Source organism: Danio aesculapii, chromosome 15, assembly GCF_903798145.1.
Source record: "Danio aesculapii chromosome 15, fDanAes4.1, whole genome shotgun sequence".
NCBI classification, from domain to species: Eukaryota; Metazoa; Chordata; class Actinopteri; order Cypriniformes; family Danionidae; genus Danio; species Danio aesculapii.
Genome location: NC_079449.1, coordinates 9,874,865 through 9,894,922, shown reverse-complemented (window position 1 = coordinate 9,894,922; position 20,058 = coordinate 9,874,865). Strand labels below are relative to the sequence as shown.

General features: G+C 31.2%; 1 protein-coding gene across 12 annotated transcripts in view; it reads left to right on the top strand.

The window, feature by feature from the left end:
- The window catches only part of robo2 (roundabout, axon guidance receptor, homolog 2 (Drosophila)), a 687,764-nt gene that overhangs the window by 580,702 nt on the left and 87,004 nt on the right, over window positions 1-20,058 (top strand). For all 12 annotated transcript variants that reach the window (XM_056473160.1, XM_056473157.1, XM_056473158.1 and 9 more), the window contains 2 exons: window positions 3,406-3,637; window positions 18,495-18,619. In XM_056473160.1, coding sequence (XP_056329135.1) covers window positions 3,406-3,637; window positions 18,495-18,619 — 357 coding nt within the window. The remainder of the gene's footprint in view (window positions 1-3,405; window positions 3,638-18,494; window positions 18,620-20,058) is intronic.

Here is a 20,058-nt window from a genome sequence, read left to right as displayed (position 1 = left end):
TAATTTTATAAAATAGTAAAAATTAGAAGGTAAAATAAAGTAGTAAATAAATTAAATAAAAATAAATTAAATAAAAAAAATCAATCAAGTTTAAAAGTAATAAAATTATGTAAAAATAAAACAAAAAATAAATAAAATGAAAATTAAGAAATAAAATTAAAATAAATAAAAAATTAAAATAATGAAGTAAATCAAAATTAAATAAAATATATAAATTAAAAAATAAAATATAATATAAATAAACACGATTAAACACATAAATAAATAAATAAATAAATAAATAAATAAATAAATAAATAAATAAATAAATAAATAAATAAATAAATAAGGAAATAAAGAAAGAAAGAAAGAAAGAAAGAAAGAAAGAAAGAAAGAAAGACAGAAAGGAAGGAAGGAAGGAAGGAAGGAAGGAAGGAGGAAGGAAGGAAGGAAGGAAGGAAGGAAGGAAGGAAGGAAGGAAGGAAGGAAGGAAGGAAGGAAGGAAGGAAGGAAGGAAGGAAGGAAGGAAGGAAGGAAGGAAGGAAGGAAGGAAGGAAGGAAGGAAGGAAGGAAGGAAGGAAGGAAGGAAGGAAGGAAGGAAGGAAGGAAGGAAGGAAGGAAGGAAGGAAGGAAGAAAGAAAGAAAGAAAGAAAGAAAGAAAGAAAGAAAGAAAGAAAGAAAGAAAGAAAGAAAGAAAGAAAGAAAGAAAGAAAGAAAGAAAGAAAGAAAGAAAGAAAGAAAGAAAGAAAGAAAGTGAAATTAAATGAAAAGTGGAGAAGTAAAGTTTAGCCAAGCTTTTTTTTCCCCCACAGAATAATGATAGTATCCTGGTTACATTTCTTGTTACATTTTATTAAACCATTTCTCTATAAAATGATACTATTTGATATACAATAAACTGTATATTATTTGAATATGTGGACACACAGTATGCTGTTTGATCCAAAAAAAAAAAAAACATCAGACCAGAAGTTCTATCTTTATTTCTCAACTTGCTTGTCTCCATTTCCCACTGCAGTCTTCTCGCACTGATATAAACACTCCAAAAGTGTTTATTGTTTGTTGAATTGCATTAAAATGGAGATTTTACAGCTCTGGCTTTGTCACATTAGTTGGTAAGCACTCTCCTGTGGTACATTAATGATTGCCATCAACAATCATTACAGAGACAAATATAAGCGTCTGTCTGTTGGGCCTAAATGGAGAATAGACTAGTTTTCAGCGGTATTTCTCTCATATGAATTATCCATAAATCATCAGCCTACTCTCGCGCTAAACGTAGGTGGTGTCAAGAAAGCTTTTACGACCCTGAATCATTCAATTAATGAAAGTTAAAATGCGTAGGAAGGATGCCCATTGGGCTGATTTACTCCACGTGTAGGGAGGAAAAAGCAGATGTTTAATATCTCATTCTGAAAGCCAGACTCTGCTGTAAGGAGGACATTAATGTGAGTTATACACACTCTTTCTCTCGGTAAATACAGCTAAAAAAAGAACGGGGCTTTCAACGAATGAAGAGTCTTGTTTAACTTTTTGTTGATTTGAGAATACGGTTCTTCTTTGATCTTTATGTCGAGATATTCTTATGTGTATGTTTGTACAAATGTGTTTATTTCGTCGCAGCTGGACTTTTATTTGTCATGTTTGTTTTAATTTGCATGTTATGGATGTTAAATTGCTGTATATTGTTATTGGCTTATGTAGAGAATTTCGATCAAAGGGTTTTGATTGGTTGAGCATGCTGTTGTATGTAAATATCAGATAAGGGGGAAAAATTGGGAGGATTTGTTTTTATTTCTTTCTTCAGTTGGACCATGCTGGTTTGGTGCTGGACTACATTGTCGGTCAAAAGCTTGGATTACTGTTTTTATGCACTTATTTGATCGAAAATAGAGTAAATTGGCAATACTAAAAAATAGTAGTGCAAAGTAAAATCACACTGTAAAAAATGGACTTTAAAATCTACAGCAGTTTTGGTTGCCAGTTTGACTGTAAATTCACAAGCGCACTTTAATTATTAATTACAATTTACTGTAAAATTTACTGTAACTTACTGGCAATTTTTGGTTGCCAGTTTGACTGTAAATTTACAAGCGCACTTTAAATTAATAATTAAAATTTACCGTAAAATTTACAGTAACTTACTGGCAATTTTGTTTGCCGTTTTGCCTTTAAATGTATATGTGCACTGTAAGTTAATAATTACAATTTACTGTCAAATTTACAGTAACTGACTGGCAATTTTGGTTGCCAGTTTGACTGTAAATTTACAAGCGCATTTTAAATTAATATTTACAATTTACTGTAAAATTTACAGTAACTTACTGGCAGTTTTGGTTGCCAGTTTGACTGTAAATTTACAAGCGCACTTTAAATTAATAATTACAATTTACTGTAAAATTTACAGTAACTGACTGGCAATTTTGGTTGCCTGTTTGACTGTAAATTTACAAGCGCATTTTAAAATAATAATTACAATTTACTGTCTAATTTACAGTTACTTGCTTTCAATTTTGGTTGCCAATTTGACGGTAAATTTTCAAGCGCATTTCAAATTAATAATTACAATTTACTGTAAAATTTACAGTAACTTACTGGCAGTTTTGGTTGCCAGTTTGACTGTAAATTTACAAGCGCACTTTAAATTAATAATTACAATTTACTGTAAAATTTACAGTAACTGACTGGCAATTTTGGTTGCCTGTTTGACTGTAAATTTACAAGCGCATTTTAAAATAATAATTACAATTTACTGTCTAATTTACAGTTACTTGCTTTCAATTTTGGTTGCGAATTTGACGGTAAATTTTCAAGCGCATTTCAAATTAATAATTACAATTTACTGTAAAATTTACAGTAACTTACTGGCAATTTTTGGTTGCCAGTTTGACTGTAAATTTACAGTTGCACTGTGTACATGTTTTTATTTATTTTTTTTTGCACAAAATACATACTCAAAGCCACTTACACATGCTTACATTGAAACAAATTTTATTAAAATGGTCTCACAGAAAACACTCTAAAGTCAATTATTGTTAGGCGAGTTTGACTGAAACCCATTCCATTATCTCAGTGTAATTAGGAAAGTAGGTGAAATTTTGTAAGAAGTGATATAGTGCATATTTTTGTGTGTACTGTGTATATTTAATATTTGTACATACTTAATTAAATGTTATATATTGTTTAAATGGTGTGCATTTATGTATACATTAGTCATTGAACAGCACAAAAGCTATAGTATTTGAAGTGGCCATTGGTGTATGGGTGATACATATAGTTTCAAATTTTAAAACATAACTCTTTTGTCATACTGTTTTTTCCATACCCTCTAGTAGAGAAATATTAGATTTCTTCTTTGTGTTTTGAGTGACTTTTCTTCTATATACTTGTTTTGACTCTAGATTTTGAACTGTCTCGTCCCCTCAGGTTGACCGCCAGTCTCAGTTCATCCAGGGCTACAGGGTTTTGTACAGGCAGATGTCAGGCCTGTCCTCTCCGGGAGCCTGGCAGACTCAGGATGTGAAAGTCCCCTCGGAGCGGAGCATGGTGCTCTCGGCTCTGAAGAAAGGCATCGTCTACGAGATCAAAGTGCGTCCGTATTTCAATGAGTTCCAGGGCATGGACAGTGAATCCAGAACCGCAAGGACAACAGAGGAAGGTACAACATTCAACTTCTTTCAAGTGATAAAACTACAACTGTGATGTCTGCAGGGGTGTGAAGTAACAAATTACATATACTCGACTGTAATTAAGTAGGTTTTTTCAAAAATTGTACTTTATTAAGTGGTTTAGCACGACAAAATAGGTGCTTTTACTTTCCCTTGAACACATTTTAGTGCTGTATAACCAGCAGTCACTTATTTATTTCAATCAATCCTGTGATTCCCATCCATTTAAATTGCACATACACTAAAGAAAATTCATTGGATTTACATTTTTTTTTAAGATAAGGGGTTGTAAGCTAATTTATATGGGCTGAAATTAAACAAACAAATTAAATGGAGTAATGTTCAGCTTAATTTGCTTGTTTAAATTCAGCTCATATAAATTGTTTGCAACCATTTACCTTGAAAAAATGTAGTAAATCCTATTAACTATTTTCTTCACCGTAGAAATATCACCATTGCTAATCGAGAGATTGTATAGACTGCTGTCACTGATGAGTAGATGATGGATGCCTACTGTATGATGACTAAAAAATCACTAGATGGCCTTGAACTAACTAAATGCACTACAGAATGTTACGTTTTCACATGCTTGCATTGTAATTAAACACACCCACCTTTCACAGTGTAATACTCACTACTCACTACTCTTGAGCACTTTTAAAAGGGTTAATTTTACTCATATATGTGAGTGATATTTGCAACAGATACTTTATTTTTGGAGGGGGTACGTTTTCGACCCACTGGATGACTAAAGTAACATGAACTCAAAAACAACTACATTTACTAAGCTGTGTAAATCATGCATCTGTGTAATCTTAAACCAAAATAGAAAATCACCACTTTTGGTGTAAACAATGACCGTTAAAACAGAGAAAATAATGTAAATCAATAACCAAATGACAGTTTTTGTAATGGTTTAGGCTACGTTTGTAGATACATCAGTTCATAATACACATTTATGTCCTTACTTGACTGTAGTGTTCCCTACAGTGTTTCTCAACCATGTTCTTGGAGGACCACCAACACTGCATGTTTTGGATGTCTCCTTTGTCTGTCACACACATTACAGGTCTGTCAGTCTCTGCTTACGAGCTGATGATCTGAATCAGGTGTGTTTGGTTAAGGAGGTATGGAAAATGTGCAGAGCTGATGGTCGTGGTTGAGAAATACTGCCCTATAGTACAGTGATATTTAACAATATATGTTGAACCTAATTTGTTAACTCTATTAAGTTTCCTGAATGACCTGGAAGGAAAATAATACAGTTTAAGCGTTAGTTCACTCAAAAATAGCAATTTTTAGCTTTTAATTTCTCACTCTCATGTCTTTCCAAACCCCTGAGTCCTTCTTTCTTTTTCAAAACACAAATGTGTGTCCTGCATAAACAGAAATAGTCCTGACAAAAACAGTCAAAGTCCAGAAAAAAACATACTCAATATTTTATTTTATTTTAGTTCAGTTTAGTTTTTATTTTATTTTATTTTATTTTATTTTATTTTATTTTATTTTATTTTATTTTATTTTATTTTATTTTATTTTATTTTATTTTATTTTATTTTATTTTATTTTATTTTATTTTATTTTATTTTATTGTTGTTAATATAATTTTATTTTTCATATGTTTTATTATAATTTTATTTTTAAATATATCGTTGCATATTTAATATTATTGATATTATAGATATGGATTAGTGTTAACCCTTTTTACATTTCATTTTAATTCATTTGAATAAATAAATAAATAAATAAATAAATAAATAAATAAATAAATAAATGTAGTATAATATAAACATATGGATGTCCTTCTTTTTAATGTAATATATTTAATGTAACCTTGCAATAGATTTATTTATTTTATTAAATATATTGTTACATATTTAATATTATTGATGTTAATCCATAGTTTTGACCCTTTTAATGTTTAATTTTACAACATGTGACTTTAGGAGTTCATCAATCTGAACATCATGAAAATACAAGAAAACTTTTGTGCGCACATAACAACAAAAAATAACAACTTTAATCAACTGATTTTCCTCCTCAGTGTCAGTATGGGGGGGGGGGCGCGCTCAATAAATGGTTGAATAAAGCTATTTTGGGGGGAGTTTGCGTACACAAAAGTATTCTCGTAGCTTGACAATATTTTGATGTGGATTTGTTGAGGATTTTGTTTGGTATTTTTTCTGAACTTTGAATGAATGAATCAGGAGCATTGCTGCCTATGGAGGAAAAACGAGCTCTTGGATTTCATCTAAAATATCTTAATTTGTGTTCCAATGACAAATTAAGGTGTCAGGATTTTTTTAACTAATAATTAATAACAGCATTCTTTGACAATACAGAACAACGAAGCATCAATTAGTTCCAGATCACATTGTGAAAGTAAAATGGATTTGCGAATAACGCTTCATGTTTGACTTCCTAGTCACAGAGATCTGTAATTGATTTGTCGGTGTTATATACTCAGATGCCAAGAGACACAAATGCAGACGTAAGGCCGGAGGTTGGATCTCTTGCTGATTCTTTCAAGCTTGCTTTAAGTCCACAGCAATTTGGGCCAGTGATACATAATCCAGCCTTAGGCCAACGTCGAAACAAATACCGTAGTAAGCAATTCTGCCCTGCCTTTCCAGAGGACTGCAGTAAGCTTGTCTCTATCCCTGACGGGACTCAGAGGAAAGACACTATCGTTTTGGCAAAGGAATTGACCTTTTTTTGTTGAGTGTAGTGTGTGTGTGTCTGTGTGTGCGTGCGTGCGTGCGTGCGTGCGTGCGTGTGTGGCTGACGGGACACTAAACTAAGCATGGATTTCACTGAATGCTTCCTCTGTACTTTTCCCTGTCACTCCCAATTGACTAAAAAAGACTGTCAGCCATTGAGCTCTTTTTATACAATCTCTGCATTCTCTTTTCGACAGCCGACAGTCCTAACTTAGCATTATATATAATTTTAACTTTAAATTTTTATTTTATTTTATTTTACTTTATTTTATTGTTTGTTTTTTATTTTTATTTTTATTTTTTTTTCATTTTATTATTATTTTTTTATTGTATATATATATATATATATATATATATATATATATATATATATATATATATATATATATATATATATATATATATATATATATATATATATATATATATATATATCGTTGCATATTTAATATTATTGATATTATAGATTTGGATTCGTTTTAACACTTTTTACATGTCATTTTAATTCATTTGAGTAAGAAAATAAATAAATAAATAAACTAAGAAATGGTATAGTATAAAAGTATATATTGTAAGTATAAATAAAATATATATTCAATGTAATCTTGTAATACATTAATTTATTTATTTATTTACTTGTTTCTTAAATATTTTGTAACATATTTAATATTATTGATATTAATCCATAGTTTTAGCCATTTTACGTTTAATTTTAATTAAATATATATATACATATAATATATATTAAATAAATAAATGTAGTAAAATATAAAAAGCATTTAGTTCTTTTTATTGTAAAATATATTTAATGTAATCTTGCAATACATTTATCAACAAAATATTTAATAAAATAAAACTTTTAAAAAGTAAATAAATAAGGATTTACTTAATTTTTTTATTTTATTTCATTAAATATTTTGTTACATATTTAATATTATTGATATTAATCCACAGTTTGAACTTTTTACTTTTAATTTTAATTCATTTGAATAAATAAATAAATAAACAAATAAATAAATAAATAAATAAATTAATTAATTAATTAATTTAGTACAATATAATTGTATATATTTTAAGTTCTTTTTTATTTTAATATATATTCAGTGTAATGTTTCAATACATTTATTTATTTTTGATTTATTAAATATATTGTTACATATTTAATATCATTGATATTAATCTATAGTTTTAATCCTTTTTTACATTTAATTTTAATTAATTTCAATAACTAAATAAATAAATAAACTAACGAATGAACGAATGAATGAATCAATCAATCAATCAATCAATAAAAATAGTATAATATAAAAGTAAATATTTCTGTTTCTTTTTTTGTAATATTCAATGTAATGTTGCATTAAATTTATTTATTTAATTTTTTATTTAAAAAAACTTGACTTTCAGCTCAGTTTTGTCTTGTTTTAATTTTCGTACCCTGCCTAAAATTGATCCCAAGACACCACCTTGAATTACTGTAGCTCAGACAGACAGGTTGTTACTAAAACTTGACCAATGTCCAGGATTCACTGCAGCACTCTAAGATGTTTTCCCAGATGTGAGGGATGGCTGCTACCACACATAAATCTTGCAAAAAAATGCATTTTTGAGAATCGTTTTTAAACGGCATATGGAACTCTGGAGACATAAATTCACACACACACTCACACGAGCACAGAAGGTTTGCTGATTAAAGTCTGAGCTCAATGACAGGCTCATTTGTTAGCCAGAGTGTCCGCGGAGAGCCGTATCTCGTCTTCACACACCGGCTCGGTCTCCTGAAGCCCCTACACCTGCATGTCATCGCTATTACCAGAGCAAGACAAAACAGCAGGTCCCCTGGTGGAGCTGCGTCACGGGGCCCACGGGTCACGATAGCCCTCTTTTGTTTCATGTTTTTGCACTGTGTGGTGCTTGAGAAGGTTTGTCAGAGTCACAGCAGAGGATGATTTATTGGCCATTGTCTGATTAGACAATTATAGCTTCTCTCTAGAGCTCGCCACTTCCATTTCTGTTCTCTGTTTCCTCTTTTCACCCACTTTATCTTATCAGAAAACAGCCAAAGTGTTTTCATTTTATATAGTCTTTCTGCTGAAGTGATGAATTTTGCTGAGTTTGAACAACTCTGTAGCCGGCTAACAATATATGCTAATATATGGCATTTTAGTGAACATGTATTTGTGAGACTAACTTGCTAGCAGTGTGCTAAAACATGCTACTACAAACATGGTAACAACATTAACAATATTAAACATGTTAGAAACTTCCTGAAAGTTGTATAAGCTATCATAAAATAAAACAAAATATTAAAAAAGGACAAGGAAAGACTGTACATGTTATGGTGTTATAATGTCATGTTAATAAATTACTTATAACTGTAAATGCCAATGTATGGCATTTTAGTGAAGATATAGCTTATTTGTGAGACTAGCCTGCTAGCAATGTGCTAAAACAAATGCTACATGTTAGCAACTTGCTAAAAGTGGTATAAGCTGTCATAAAATAAAACAAAAGTATAAAAAGAACAACAAAGAAGTACTGTACAGCATTTTTGGTGTTATTATGTCATGTTAATAACATACGTATTGCTGTATATGACATACAGCTTATTGTGAGACCAGCATGCTAGCAATGTGCTAAAGCATAGGCTACAACAAACATGGTAACAACAATAACAATATTAAACATGTTAGCAATTTGCTAAAAGTGGTATAAGCTATCATAAAATAAAACTAAAGATAAGGACAAAGAAAGACTGTACAGCATGTTAGGATGTTATGTCATGTTAATAAATTACTTATAACTGTATATGCCAATGTATGGCATTTTAGTGAAGATATAGCTTATTGTGAGACTAACATGCTAGCAATGTGCTAAAGCAAAGACTACAACAAGCATGGTAACAACATTAACAATGTTAAACATGTTAGCAATTTGCTAAAAGTGGTATAAGCTATCATAAAATAAAACTATAGATAAAGATAAAGAAAGACTGTACAGCATGTTAGGATGTTATGTCATTTTAATAAATTACTTATAACTGTATATGCCAATGTATGGCACTTTAGTGAAGATATAGCTTATTGTGATACTAACATGCTAGCAATGTGCTAAAGCCTAGGCTACAACTAACAAGGTAACAACATTAACAATATTAAACATGTTAGCAACTTGCTAAAACAGGCTTTCAGTATGTTTGGTAAAATTCCTTTATATTAATATTTTACACCAGCAATGTGCTAAACATGTTAAACATGCTGGGAATCTTCTACTTTATACTAGCAACATATTTAATAAAACTGATGTGGTAACATATAAGCAACCTGCTAAATCAAGTTAGCAACATGCTGGAAAATGTTAGAAACGGAAATATTAGCATATGTTAAAATCCTAGCGAGATGCTAAATTATGCTATCACATAAACTACATAACCCATAAACACAAACCAAAATGTTATTTTAGCCTCATCTATATATGACCAGCTAAGTGAGACTAGTGGAAGCAACCTGCTAAATTATGTTATCAACATGCTATGTTTGAAAAATGTTAGAAACAGAAATATTAGCATTTGTTAAAATCCTAGCGGATTGCTAAATTATGCTATCACATGCTAGAAAAGTCTATTTTAACCTATAAACACAAAACAAAATGTTATTTTAGCCTCATCTATATGCTATAATATGACCAGCTAAGCAAGATTAGCAGAAGCAACCTGTTAAATCATGCTAGCAACATGCTATATTTGGAAAATGTTAGAAACATAAACATTAGCATTTATTAAAATCCTAGCAGAATGCTAAATTATGCTGTCACATGCTAGAAAAGTCTATTTGGTAGGAACCCATAAACACAAACCAAAATGTTATTTTAGCCTCATCTATATGCTATAATTGGACCAGCTAAGCAAGACTTATGCTTGCTTAGCTTATGCTGTTTCTTTAAAAATGTCCTTTATCATTATTCCCTGTAGTAATATTTTTGCAAATAGAGGTTGAAAAGGTGAAACAGGCCCTTTCAGAAAATGCTCAGTGTTCTTAATCCATTTTATAGTTAATAAGCAGCTCCTCAATGGGTGTTTTTTCCCGAGGGTCATTATCACACATTGATTAGTGGCATGCTAAAGTGAAGTAGCATTTCTTCACATTCTGTAAGCTAAAGCTGCGCCGCCTGCCTGGGGTCTCGATATTAGCCTGCTTTAACATCACAGAGTGGTTTTTTTTTTTTTATCAGCTTTCGCCTGCGGGATTCTGTAGCGGCAGTGAAACAGAGGTCACATCCGCACTGGCTATACATCACACGGCTAATGGCGCTATTAGCATCGCCTGCGCCATCGCTCCCCAAATGAGAAATATGTATTGTTTGGCTCAAATGTGCATAATGATAAGCTCCTAAATGATTTGCGGCATTAACTTTGAATGACATTGGCTGTATTTTTACTGAAAGAATTTTTGTCACCTGTGATGCAGTTATTAAGTTGCTGTTTTTCAGTATAGCCTATATATAAAAAAAGAAACATAGAAATGTAATGCAGTTGTTGTATTAGAATTATTATAAATATGATTTTTCATAAAATGATGAGTAGATTAATTGCTATAATGTTTACGGTATTTTTAAAAAAATTATGATAAAAATCTAAATACATTTGCATGCTTAATAATAAGTAAAATATTCATTCATTCATTTTCTTTTCGGCTTAGTCCCTTTGTTAATCTGGGGGTCGCCACTACGGAATGAACCGCCATCCAGCAGCACACTCAATCACATTCATACAGCACAGACAATGCAATTCACCTGTACCGCATGTTTTTGGACTTGTGTGGGAAACCCGAGCACCCGGAGGAAACCCACGCCAACATGGGGAGAACATGCAAACTCCACACAGAAACGCCAACTGACCCAGCCGAGGCTCGAACCAGCGACCTTGTTGCTGGGAGGCGAACGTGCTACCCACTGCGCCACCGTGCAGCTCCGAGTAAAATATAAATAGAATTATTAATATTTTCCATTATTAAACAAGGAAATTTGAAAAATTACTCTAATATTTATTTTTTTCGTGTGTGAAATTATATTATATTATATTATATTATATTATATTATATTATATTATATTATATTATATTATATTATATTATATTATATTATATTATATTATATTACTTGGAGCTAATTTTGTGTTTTTTTATTGCGATATTACATCTTTCTTTCATATTATTGCAGTTATTAATTGCTGTAATCCAAATCATTTTATTTATTTATTTATTTATTTATTTTTCTTTTTTTATTTAATGAATTTTTTTTTTTTTTTTTTTTTTTTTATTTTATTTCTTTTTTTTTTATTCAATAATTCTTGTAATATCTACTGGAGTTGGGTAAAAATTCTAATTAAATGGCATTTCTTTTTCCTGAATATTATATTTTATTTCAAGCCAGTATCCAGCCTATTGAAAGGGGTGGTTCTTTTTTCTGAAAAAGTGGATCTTATTCACCTCATTTTATATTTAATTATGAACTTTAGTGGCATTTTAACTATTCATTTAACATTTTGACTAATCTTTGCTGGATCTGCTTGTCAGATGGGGATCATAACTACGCTTTTTGTGATGCATCAAAAACATTTCCAACAATTTTGGCAAAGTGCTTACCATACTATTTTACTACAAAGTATTTATTTACATCCAGTTTTATAAATATTGTTATAAGATTAGTATTTAAAAAAATGAGTAAAGAAATATGAAACAAAATCTTACCTTTAAATACAAATTTATTATCATCCATCATTTAAAAAATCTTTAGGAATCTGGAAAAAATTTTTTTTAAATAAAACTGTAGCCTATAGGCAAATAACTAACCAGCCAGCTCGATCAACTTTCCTTAGTCAGAATTTGGCTACTTGAATAACTATAATTACATTAGTCTTAAAGCCTTATTCTACTCATAATTTTCGCAATTCATGGCATAGCGGTCAAAAATGGGATAAATGACCTCATATAGGGGGCAAACTCTGGACTTTTTCAGTTTGAACCACCCAACCCCCACCCCCTGGCAACAGGTCTGTATTATATTATTCATTCATTAATTTTCTTTTCGGCTTAGTCCTTTTATTAATCTGGGGTCGCCACAACGAAATGAACCGCCAACTTATCCAGCAAATGTTTTGCGTAGCAGATGCCCTTCCAGCTGCAACCCATCACTGGGAAACATCCATACACACTCATTCACACACATACACTATGGACAATTTAGCTCACCCAATTCACCCATGTTTTTGGACTGTGGGAGAAACTGGAGCACCTGGAGGAAACCCATGCCAACACAGGGAGAACATGCAAACTCCACACAGAAATGCCAACTGACCCAGCCCGGACTCGAACTAGCAACCTTCCTGCTGTGAGGCGACATTGCTAATCACTGAGCCACCATGTCGCCTTATAAGATTGATGTAGAGTTCACTGAGTTGCGACTTCTCTGTTATTTTCCATCCGGCCTCACAAATTTGATGAAGGCGAGCTGCCGTTTGTCCTGTCAGGTCTTTGGGGGTTAAACGGGACGCCCCGTGTGAGGGATGAGTGTAGCTTTGGGATATGTGCCATTTATGAGGAGGTCAGAGGGAAAGCGAGCGAGCGAACAGAGTTTACCGTAATTGAGCTGTCAGTATTCTGCTGTGTCGCGGCAAAGAAATGATAGAAAAAAAACAGTTTTGTAGAAATGTTATTTTCCTCAACAGACCTCTATTATTTATTTCATTTCCTTCCTGTGTCTGCGTCAGAGTTGCTGTGATGGGGTTAATAAAACAGAGGCCTGGGGTCTTTACTTGTACGTTTCAGGCTCTGTTTTCAGCGTCTTTTATTGGCAACTGGCCTTTTTTTTCTATCGATGTTTGCCGGGGTGTAAAAAGTACTCAAAATTCTACCAAAGTGAAAGTATTATGAGTGAAAAGTACAAGAGTCTGGCTGAAAAAACATTTCTGAGTAAAACTGCACATTAGGATGTAAAAAGTATCTGTCACCTTTTTATTTTCATACATTTTTTGATGTTATAGTGTGTAATATTTTTATTTAAACCCCCTTGTTTATACATGATGCAGTGGTTATCTGCAAAACTGTATTTTGCTGAAGGAGTTTGTTTGTTTGTTTGTTTGTTTGTTTGTTTGTTTGTTTGTTTTATTTTAATTATTTTATTTTATTTTTTATTTTATTTCAATTATTTTATTTTATTTTATTTATTCATTTAATTATTTATTATTCTATTTTATTTTTTATTTTGTGTATGGAAACATCCATACACACACATTCACACACACACACACACACACACACACACACTACGGACAATTCACCTGTACCGCATGTCTTTAAACTTGTGGGGAAAACCGGAGCACCCGGAGGAAACCCATGCGTACACGGGGAGAACATGCAAACTCCACACAGAAACGCCAACTGACCCAGCCGAGGCTAGAACCAGTGACCTTGTTTGCTGTGAGGATTTTATTTTATTTTATTTTATTTTATTTTATTTTATTTTATTTTATTTTATTTTATTTTATTTTATTTTATTTTATTTTATTTTATTTTATTTTATTATTTTATTATTTATTTATTTATTTTTATTTATTTATTTATTTTACGTTTTTATTTATTTATTTATTGTTATTTTTATTAGTTAGTTTTTATTATTTAATTTTTCTTTTATGTATTTCTTTGTTTTATTTATGTTCTTTTTCTTATTTTTTGTTGGTCTTTTCTTTTTATCTGTTTTTGTGTTGTTACTATTTGCTCATGTGATTGTATTCTTTGTGCTTTAAAATGGAAAACTACAACAAATATAATATAAAAAAGAGTTTAAAAAAGTAAAAGTAGTTCAGCAGAAATTTAGGCAAGAGAAGAGGTTATTGTTTCATCATATTGGGTCGTTCTCATATTCAATGTTAAATTGATGTAAAGTAGCTATACAGACATACAAAAGTTTGTTTAAAAGGTTAAGACAAACAAAAACACAGTTCCAAAGGTCAAATACATTTATCAAATGCAAATACAACAATTAAAATGCAGCAGAGTTGAATAATCTGGGAAACTCTTAAGGGGAAACTCTTGTTTTAAGTTTATAGTAGTCAGTATATAATTATAAAGCCATTTATCCACTCCTTTTGAGATCGATATAATAATGAAGTTATTGAATTTAAATGAATGAATTATATAATATTGAAACATTACATTTTTAAAAGATCTAATATTAATTGTTCATTTTGTGCACTAACATATTAACTGTGAATCAAGTTCTCGTTACTTGATTTTATTTGAACTCAATATATTGCATTCTGCCAATATACTAAACAGACAGCAAAAGGCTAATGGAAAATTCTCAGTTTCTCTGGATTTGTTGGATTGATTGGTATAAAATATGGGTTTGAGTAAACTGTTAATATTTGTTTTATTATATGGTCTGATCATATTTTTTCCCATTTAATTCACAAGCATTTTTGATAAAATAATAAAAAATAAAATAAATAATAATCGTTTTTATTTTTATTATTATTATTATTAATATTCGTTCATTCAATCATTCATTCATTTTCTTTTCTGCTTAGTCCCTTTATTAATCAGGGGTCACCACAGCGGAATGAACTGCCAACTTATCCAGCATATGTTTTACGCAGTGGATGTCCTTCCAGCTGCAACCCAACAATAATAATAAAAATTATAATAAAGAAAAAAATAATAATAATAATAATTTGAGCGATTTAGAACATTTTATGAATGTTTGTATGTATTTTTTATTTTTTTATTTTATTTTATTTTATTTTATTATTTTAAATCTAAACGAGTCAGAATAACAAATTATTTTATTTGTTGTGGTTTGTAAGTCAAGGTTATTCCACTAAATTCTGATTTCTTAAATCATCTAATGTTAAAACATTGACGTTGTGTTGTCTAAAAATTTATATAAATTTGTCTGAAAACAAACAAAAAACTCTAAATGACAGCGTTTTAATTAAAGGTAAAAATATAACTAGTAGTTTGAAATTATTAGTAGTTTCTGCTTCAGAAAACATTCAAGAAGTCAATGTGAATGCTAATTGAGTAAAATACAAATACAGAAAAACAAATACAGAATCCCCAAAATAAATCTGTAAATACAGTAAGCAAGTCAAATGATAGAAGTATTTTACAACCCCTAGATGTATTATTGTCAGTATGTGTCTCCTCACACCTGAACACCAGTCAGATTTTTACATTTAAATCTGTTGTTTGGCATGGCTCGGCATCTCATTGTCTCTCAGTAAATGTGTTTTTGGAGTAAATCCCTCCTTTCAGAGCCAGGATATGAAACGATAGTGAGATGTGAAGGAGCGTCAGTGTCGGGCTGAAGAAAATCCTCCTCTAATGAACTCGTGCACTAAAGCTCAACACACACACATGCACTGCTTAATGCCAACGCAGTGACTCTTTCAGAGGAAGCAGGATGAGAGTGTGTCACGGCCATGTTCATCAATCCTTTGCCAAACAAAACCAGACCCAGGCTGAAAGAAGCCAAATCTGTTCAGAAAAGTGCAGTATGTCAATATTTGCAGTGATGAAGCTCTGCTTCTTGATTTCTCAGTATATTCATGTGGCTTGTATTGTTGTTTTGGATGTCGTTCTCATGTCTGACCCCCGTGAAATGAAAAAAAAAAAAAATGAATAGGTTGGAAAAAATACAGATCAAAGAAGGCGGAGTTACAGGACATGCCCACTGATTGCGTCATGGTCACAGACCAGTGGTAGCTCAAAGGTGTTTAGGGGTTTTTGCTAGAAGGGATACAGCTGCAGATGGAAGTTAACAAGAATTATTTATATTAATTATTAAATTGGCAACTAAATAAATTTTTTTTAACATCTACCCCCACCCTAACCCTCACAGTAATGTAAAAACAGTAATTATACTGAGTATTGTTCATGTTATATAATAAATTACCCATTCAATTATATTTTATTAATAAATACTCCTACCCCGACCCTCAATGACTTTCACCTTGCTTGGACTGAACGCTCAGAATTTCTAGATAACTTGATCCTAATGATCCGAGTGATCTGTTAGGTTTGTATTTAGTGAGCATATCTGTAAAGTATTGAGGTCCTAGGCCATTTAGTGACTTATAGACAAGTAATAATACTTTAAAATCTATTCTGAATGTAACTGGGAGCCAGTGTAGAGACCTCACGACAGGTGTGATGTGCTCTGATTTTATGGTTCTAGAAAGAATCCTGGCAGCAGCGTTCTGGATGGGGAGGGGTTCATTACAGTAATCCACCATACTGGTGATAAAAGCATAAAATAACCCATGAATTATATTTTATTAATGTCTACTCATATCTCAACCCTAAAACAAACCCTCACAGTAATGTAAAATCGCTTATTATACCAAGTTTTATTCATGTGACTTCTTAAATGACCCATAAATTGTATTTTATTAACATCTAACCCAACCCTAACCCTAAACCCAACTCTCACAGTAATGTAAAAACTGTCATTTTACTGAGTATTACTCATATTATTTATTAAATGTCCTATAAATTGTATTTCATTAACATCTTACCCAACCCTAACCCTAAACCCAACCCTCACATTAATGTAAAAACAGTCATTATACTGAGTATTACTCATATTATTTAGTAAATAACCCATACATTGTATTTTATTAACATCTAACTCAGTCCTAACCCTAAACCCAATCCTCACAATAATGTAAAACATTCATTTTACCGACTATTATTCATATTGTTTGTCATATTACCCATTAAATTGAATTTTATTAATGTCTACCCCTATCCCAACCCTCACAGTAATGTAAAAACAGTAATTATACGGAGTATTATTCATATTATTTATTAAAATTACCCATTAAATAGTATTTTATTAATGTCTACCCATACCCCAACCCTAAACCCAACTCTCACAGTAAATTATTCATATTATTTATTAAATTAACCATTGAATTGATTGTATTTTATTAATATCTACCCCTACACCCACCCTCAAAGTAATGTAAAAACAGTAATTATTGTTGTACGGTAATTGTACTATTGTAATAATATAAATAATTCTTGTTAACATCCAGCTGCAGATGTCTTCCTTCTAGACCAGACCTAGGCAATTTACGGCCCATGTGGCACGCTGGACTTCTTTGATTGGCCCACGTGAAGTATTTAAGTAATTTAAATTCAACCGCAAACAGGGCCTTGCAGTGCCAGGTCTGATATTGCGAGTTAACAAAAGGTGACTTTCACATATAGCGTCTTTTGCACGCTCAGGTTTGTCATTTCAAATGGAGACACGCCTGTTCAGCAGCAAATAGGAAAGGATACCGCACATATGCCACGCTCACGTTTTCCAGGTGCAGCAAGTTGAAAAAACAGCGAGTTGAAACATTTTAAAGTGCAGCGAGTGAACCACGAGTCACGTGACAGGATCCAACCAGGCAGCTTCACATTTTGGATGGAATTACATAGTAATAAAGGTAGACTTTATTAGTGATTTAACAAATCCAGATACAGATCCTCTCTAAGTGATGAGCATTACATCACATATCCACCTCACATTCAACCAAACTTTAGTGCAGTTTTTCAGACAAAGGCTAGAATTCTCTCACTGAACATAAAAATAAATACATAAATAAAGGCATAAATAAATGAATAACTGAATAAATTACTGAATAAATAAATAAATAAATAAATAAATAAATAAATAAAATTAAGTAAGGTTAAGCAATCAAACAAACACCACCGTGGCATTTATATGAAGTTGATATTGTGATGCTGGTCTTTAAAATGCTTTGTGTGTAAAATGTATTATTTTATAGTTTTTATGAATGTTTATTGAATAGTTTCACATAAATTAACTGTATTGGTCTGGCCCTCTAAAACTGTGCATGAGTCTAATGTGGCCCCTTGGAAATATGAATAGCCCACCCCTGTTCTAGACTTTACTGTGTTTAGGAGCCGAAATTAATTCTCCAAAAGTTTGCAGAAACTGTGGAGAAACAAACTCAAAAAGGCATCATATTGTTAGAAATTATGTAAGTTCAGTTCGTTCATGGATATTGTTTGAAGTACAGCACAGCCTGAAGACTTTTTGTGTTTGTATTTTTTTGCAGCGCCTAGTGCTCCTCCTCAGCAGGTGACAGTCCTCACTGTGGGCAACCAGAACAGCACATCTATTAGCATCTCCTGGGACCCTCCTCCCACAGAACACCAGAACGGCATCATCCAGGAGTATAAGGTGAACAACAATTAACACTTGTTATTCGTTTATTTCTTTAATATTCACAGTGTTAAGAATAAATGTACTGTAAACCTAACATTTATATTATATTATATTATATTATATTTGTTACGTGTTTAAGTTGTTAAAATATTAAAGAGGATGAAACGTAACATTCAGTGAGTCTACTGATGCTGGATGACAGAGAATACAACGACCACTTGTTAAGTGAAACAAATTAAGTATTTAATATTAAGTGAATGTCAGACAATGAGAGAATGCATTACAAATGTAAAGTTAAATAATTAAATTAAAGAAAATAGGAGTGTTGCCAAAACAAAGAAATAAATATAACAAAACGATCTAACTAAACCCCAACCCACTAAACTGACTAACCAAAGAAAAATGCAGAAACAAAACCGTAATCTTCAGCACGAAGCTTAACTAAACTTCATAACCTCAAACAAAATTACACATGTGGCAACGCCTCCTTAAACTAACTAACAAATAAATATCATAAACTGCTCACCTTACTAGAGTTCTCGTAAAGTACACACTGTTAGCCATTAGCAAAACACAATTCTCATATAATCCAATTCTCACAAAGATCGTTCAATTTCTCACTAGATAATACTGAGCTGCACAAGCATATCTAATAAAGTGGTCTCTTGATAAAGAGAAAACTAGAATACAGCAAATTGTAAGCAAAACATAAGCAAAACACAGATGAACAGGCTGGCCGACACAAGTGAGGAGTCTGGCTGTAAGCCAAGCGCTCCTCAAGAACAGCGCAAGCGCACGGCTTTTATACGGAGCGGACCCGGTTTTGATTGGCGTGTCGATGGTGATTGACAGCTCCTTGGACCAATGGTTGCACACCTAGAACCAGCACATGACACACAGCGGAAGAAAAAGAAGAGCACGCAAAACAGAACAAACAAAACATACGTGAAACGTAACAATTATATTATATTATATTATATTATATTATATTATATTATATTATATTATATTATATTATATTATATTATATTATATTATATTATATTATATTATATTATATTATATTATATTATATTACATCTCAATTTAATATTATTGCTGTTATTACTTTCGGTAATCCAGCTCAATTTAATTTTGAGAAAGTGTGTTATTTTATTTTATTTTATTAATCAGCATTAAAATGTATTTGCAGTGTAGAGTGTATTACATATTACTATTTACTGTCATTTTTTCAGTAGGAAGGAAAATTCTAATAAAATTGCATTAGTTGTAATATAATATAATATAATATAATATAATATAATATAATATAATATAATATAATATAATATAATATAATATAGAGACTTCATAAATAATTTACAATGTATTTTATTTTATTTTATTTTATTTTATTTTATTTTATTTTATTTTATTTTATTTTATGATCTCTGCATTGCAAACTCAGTGTTTTT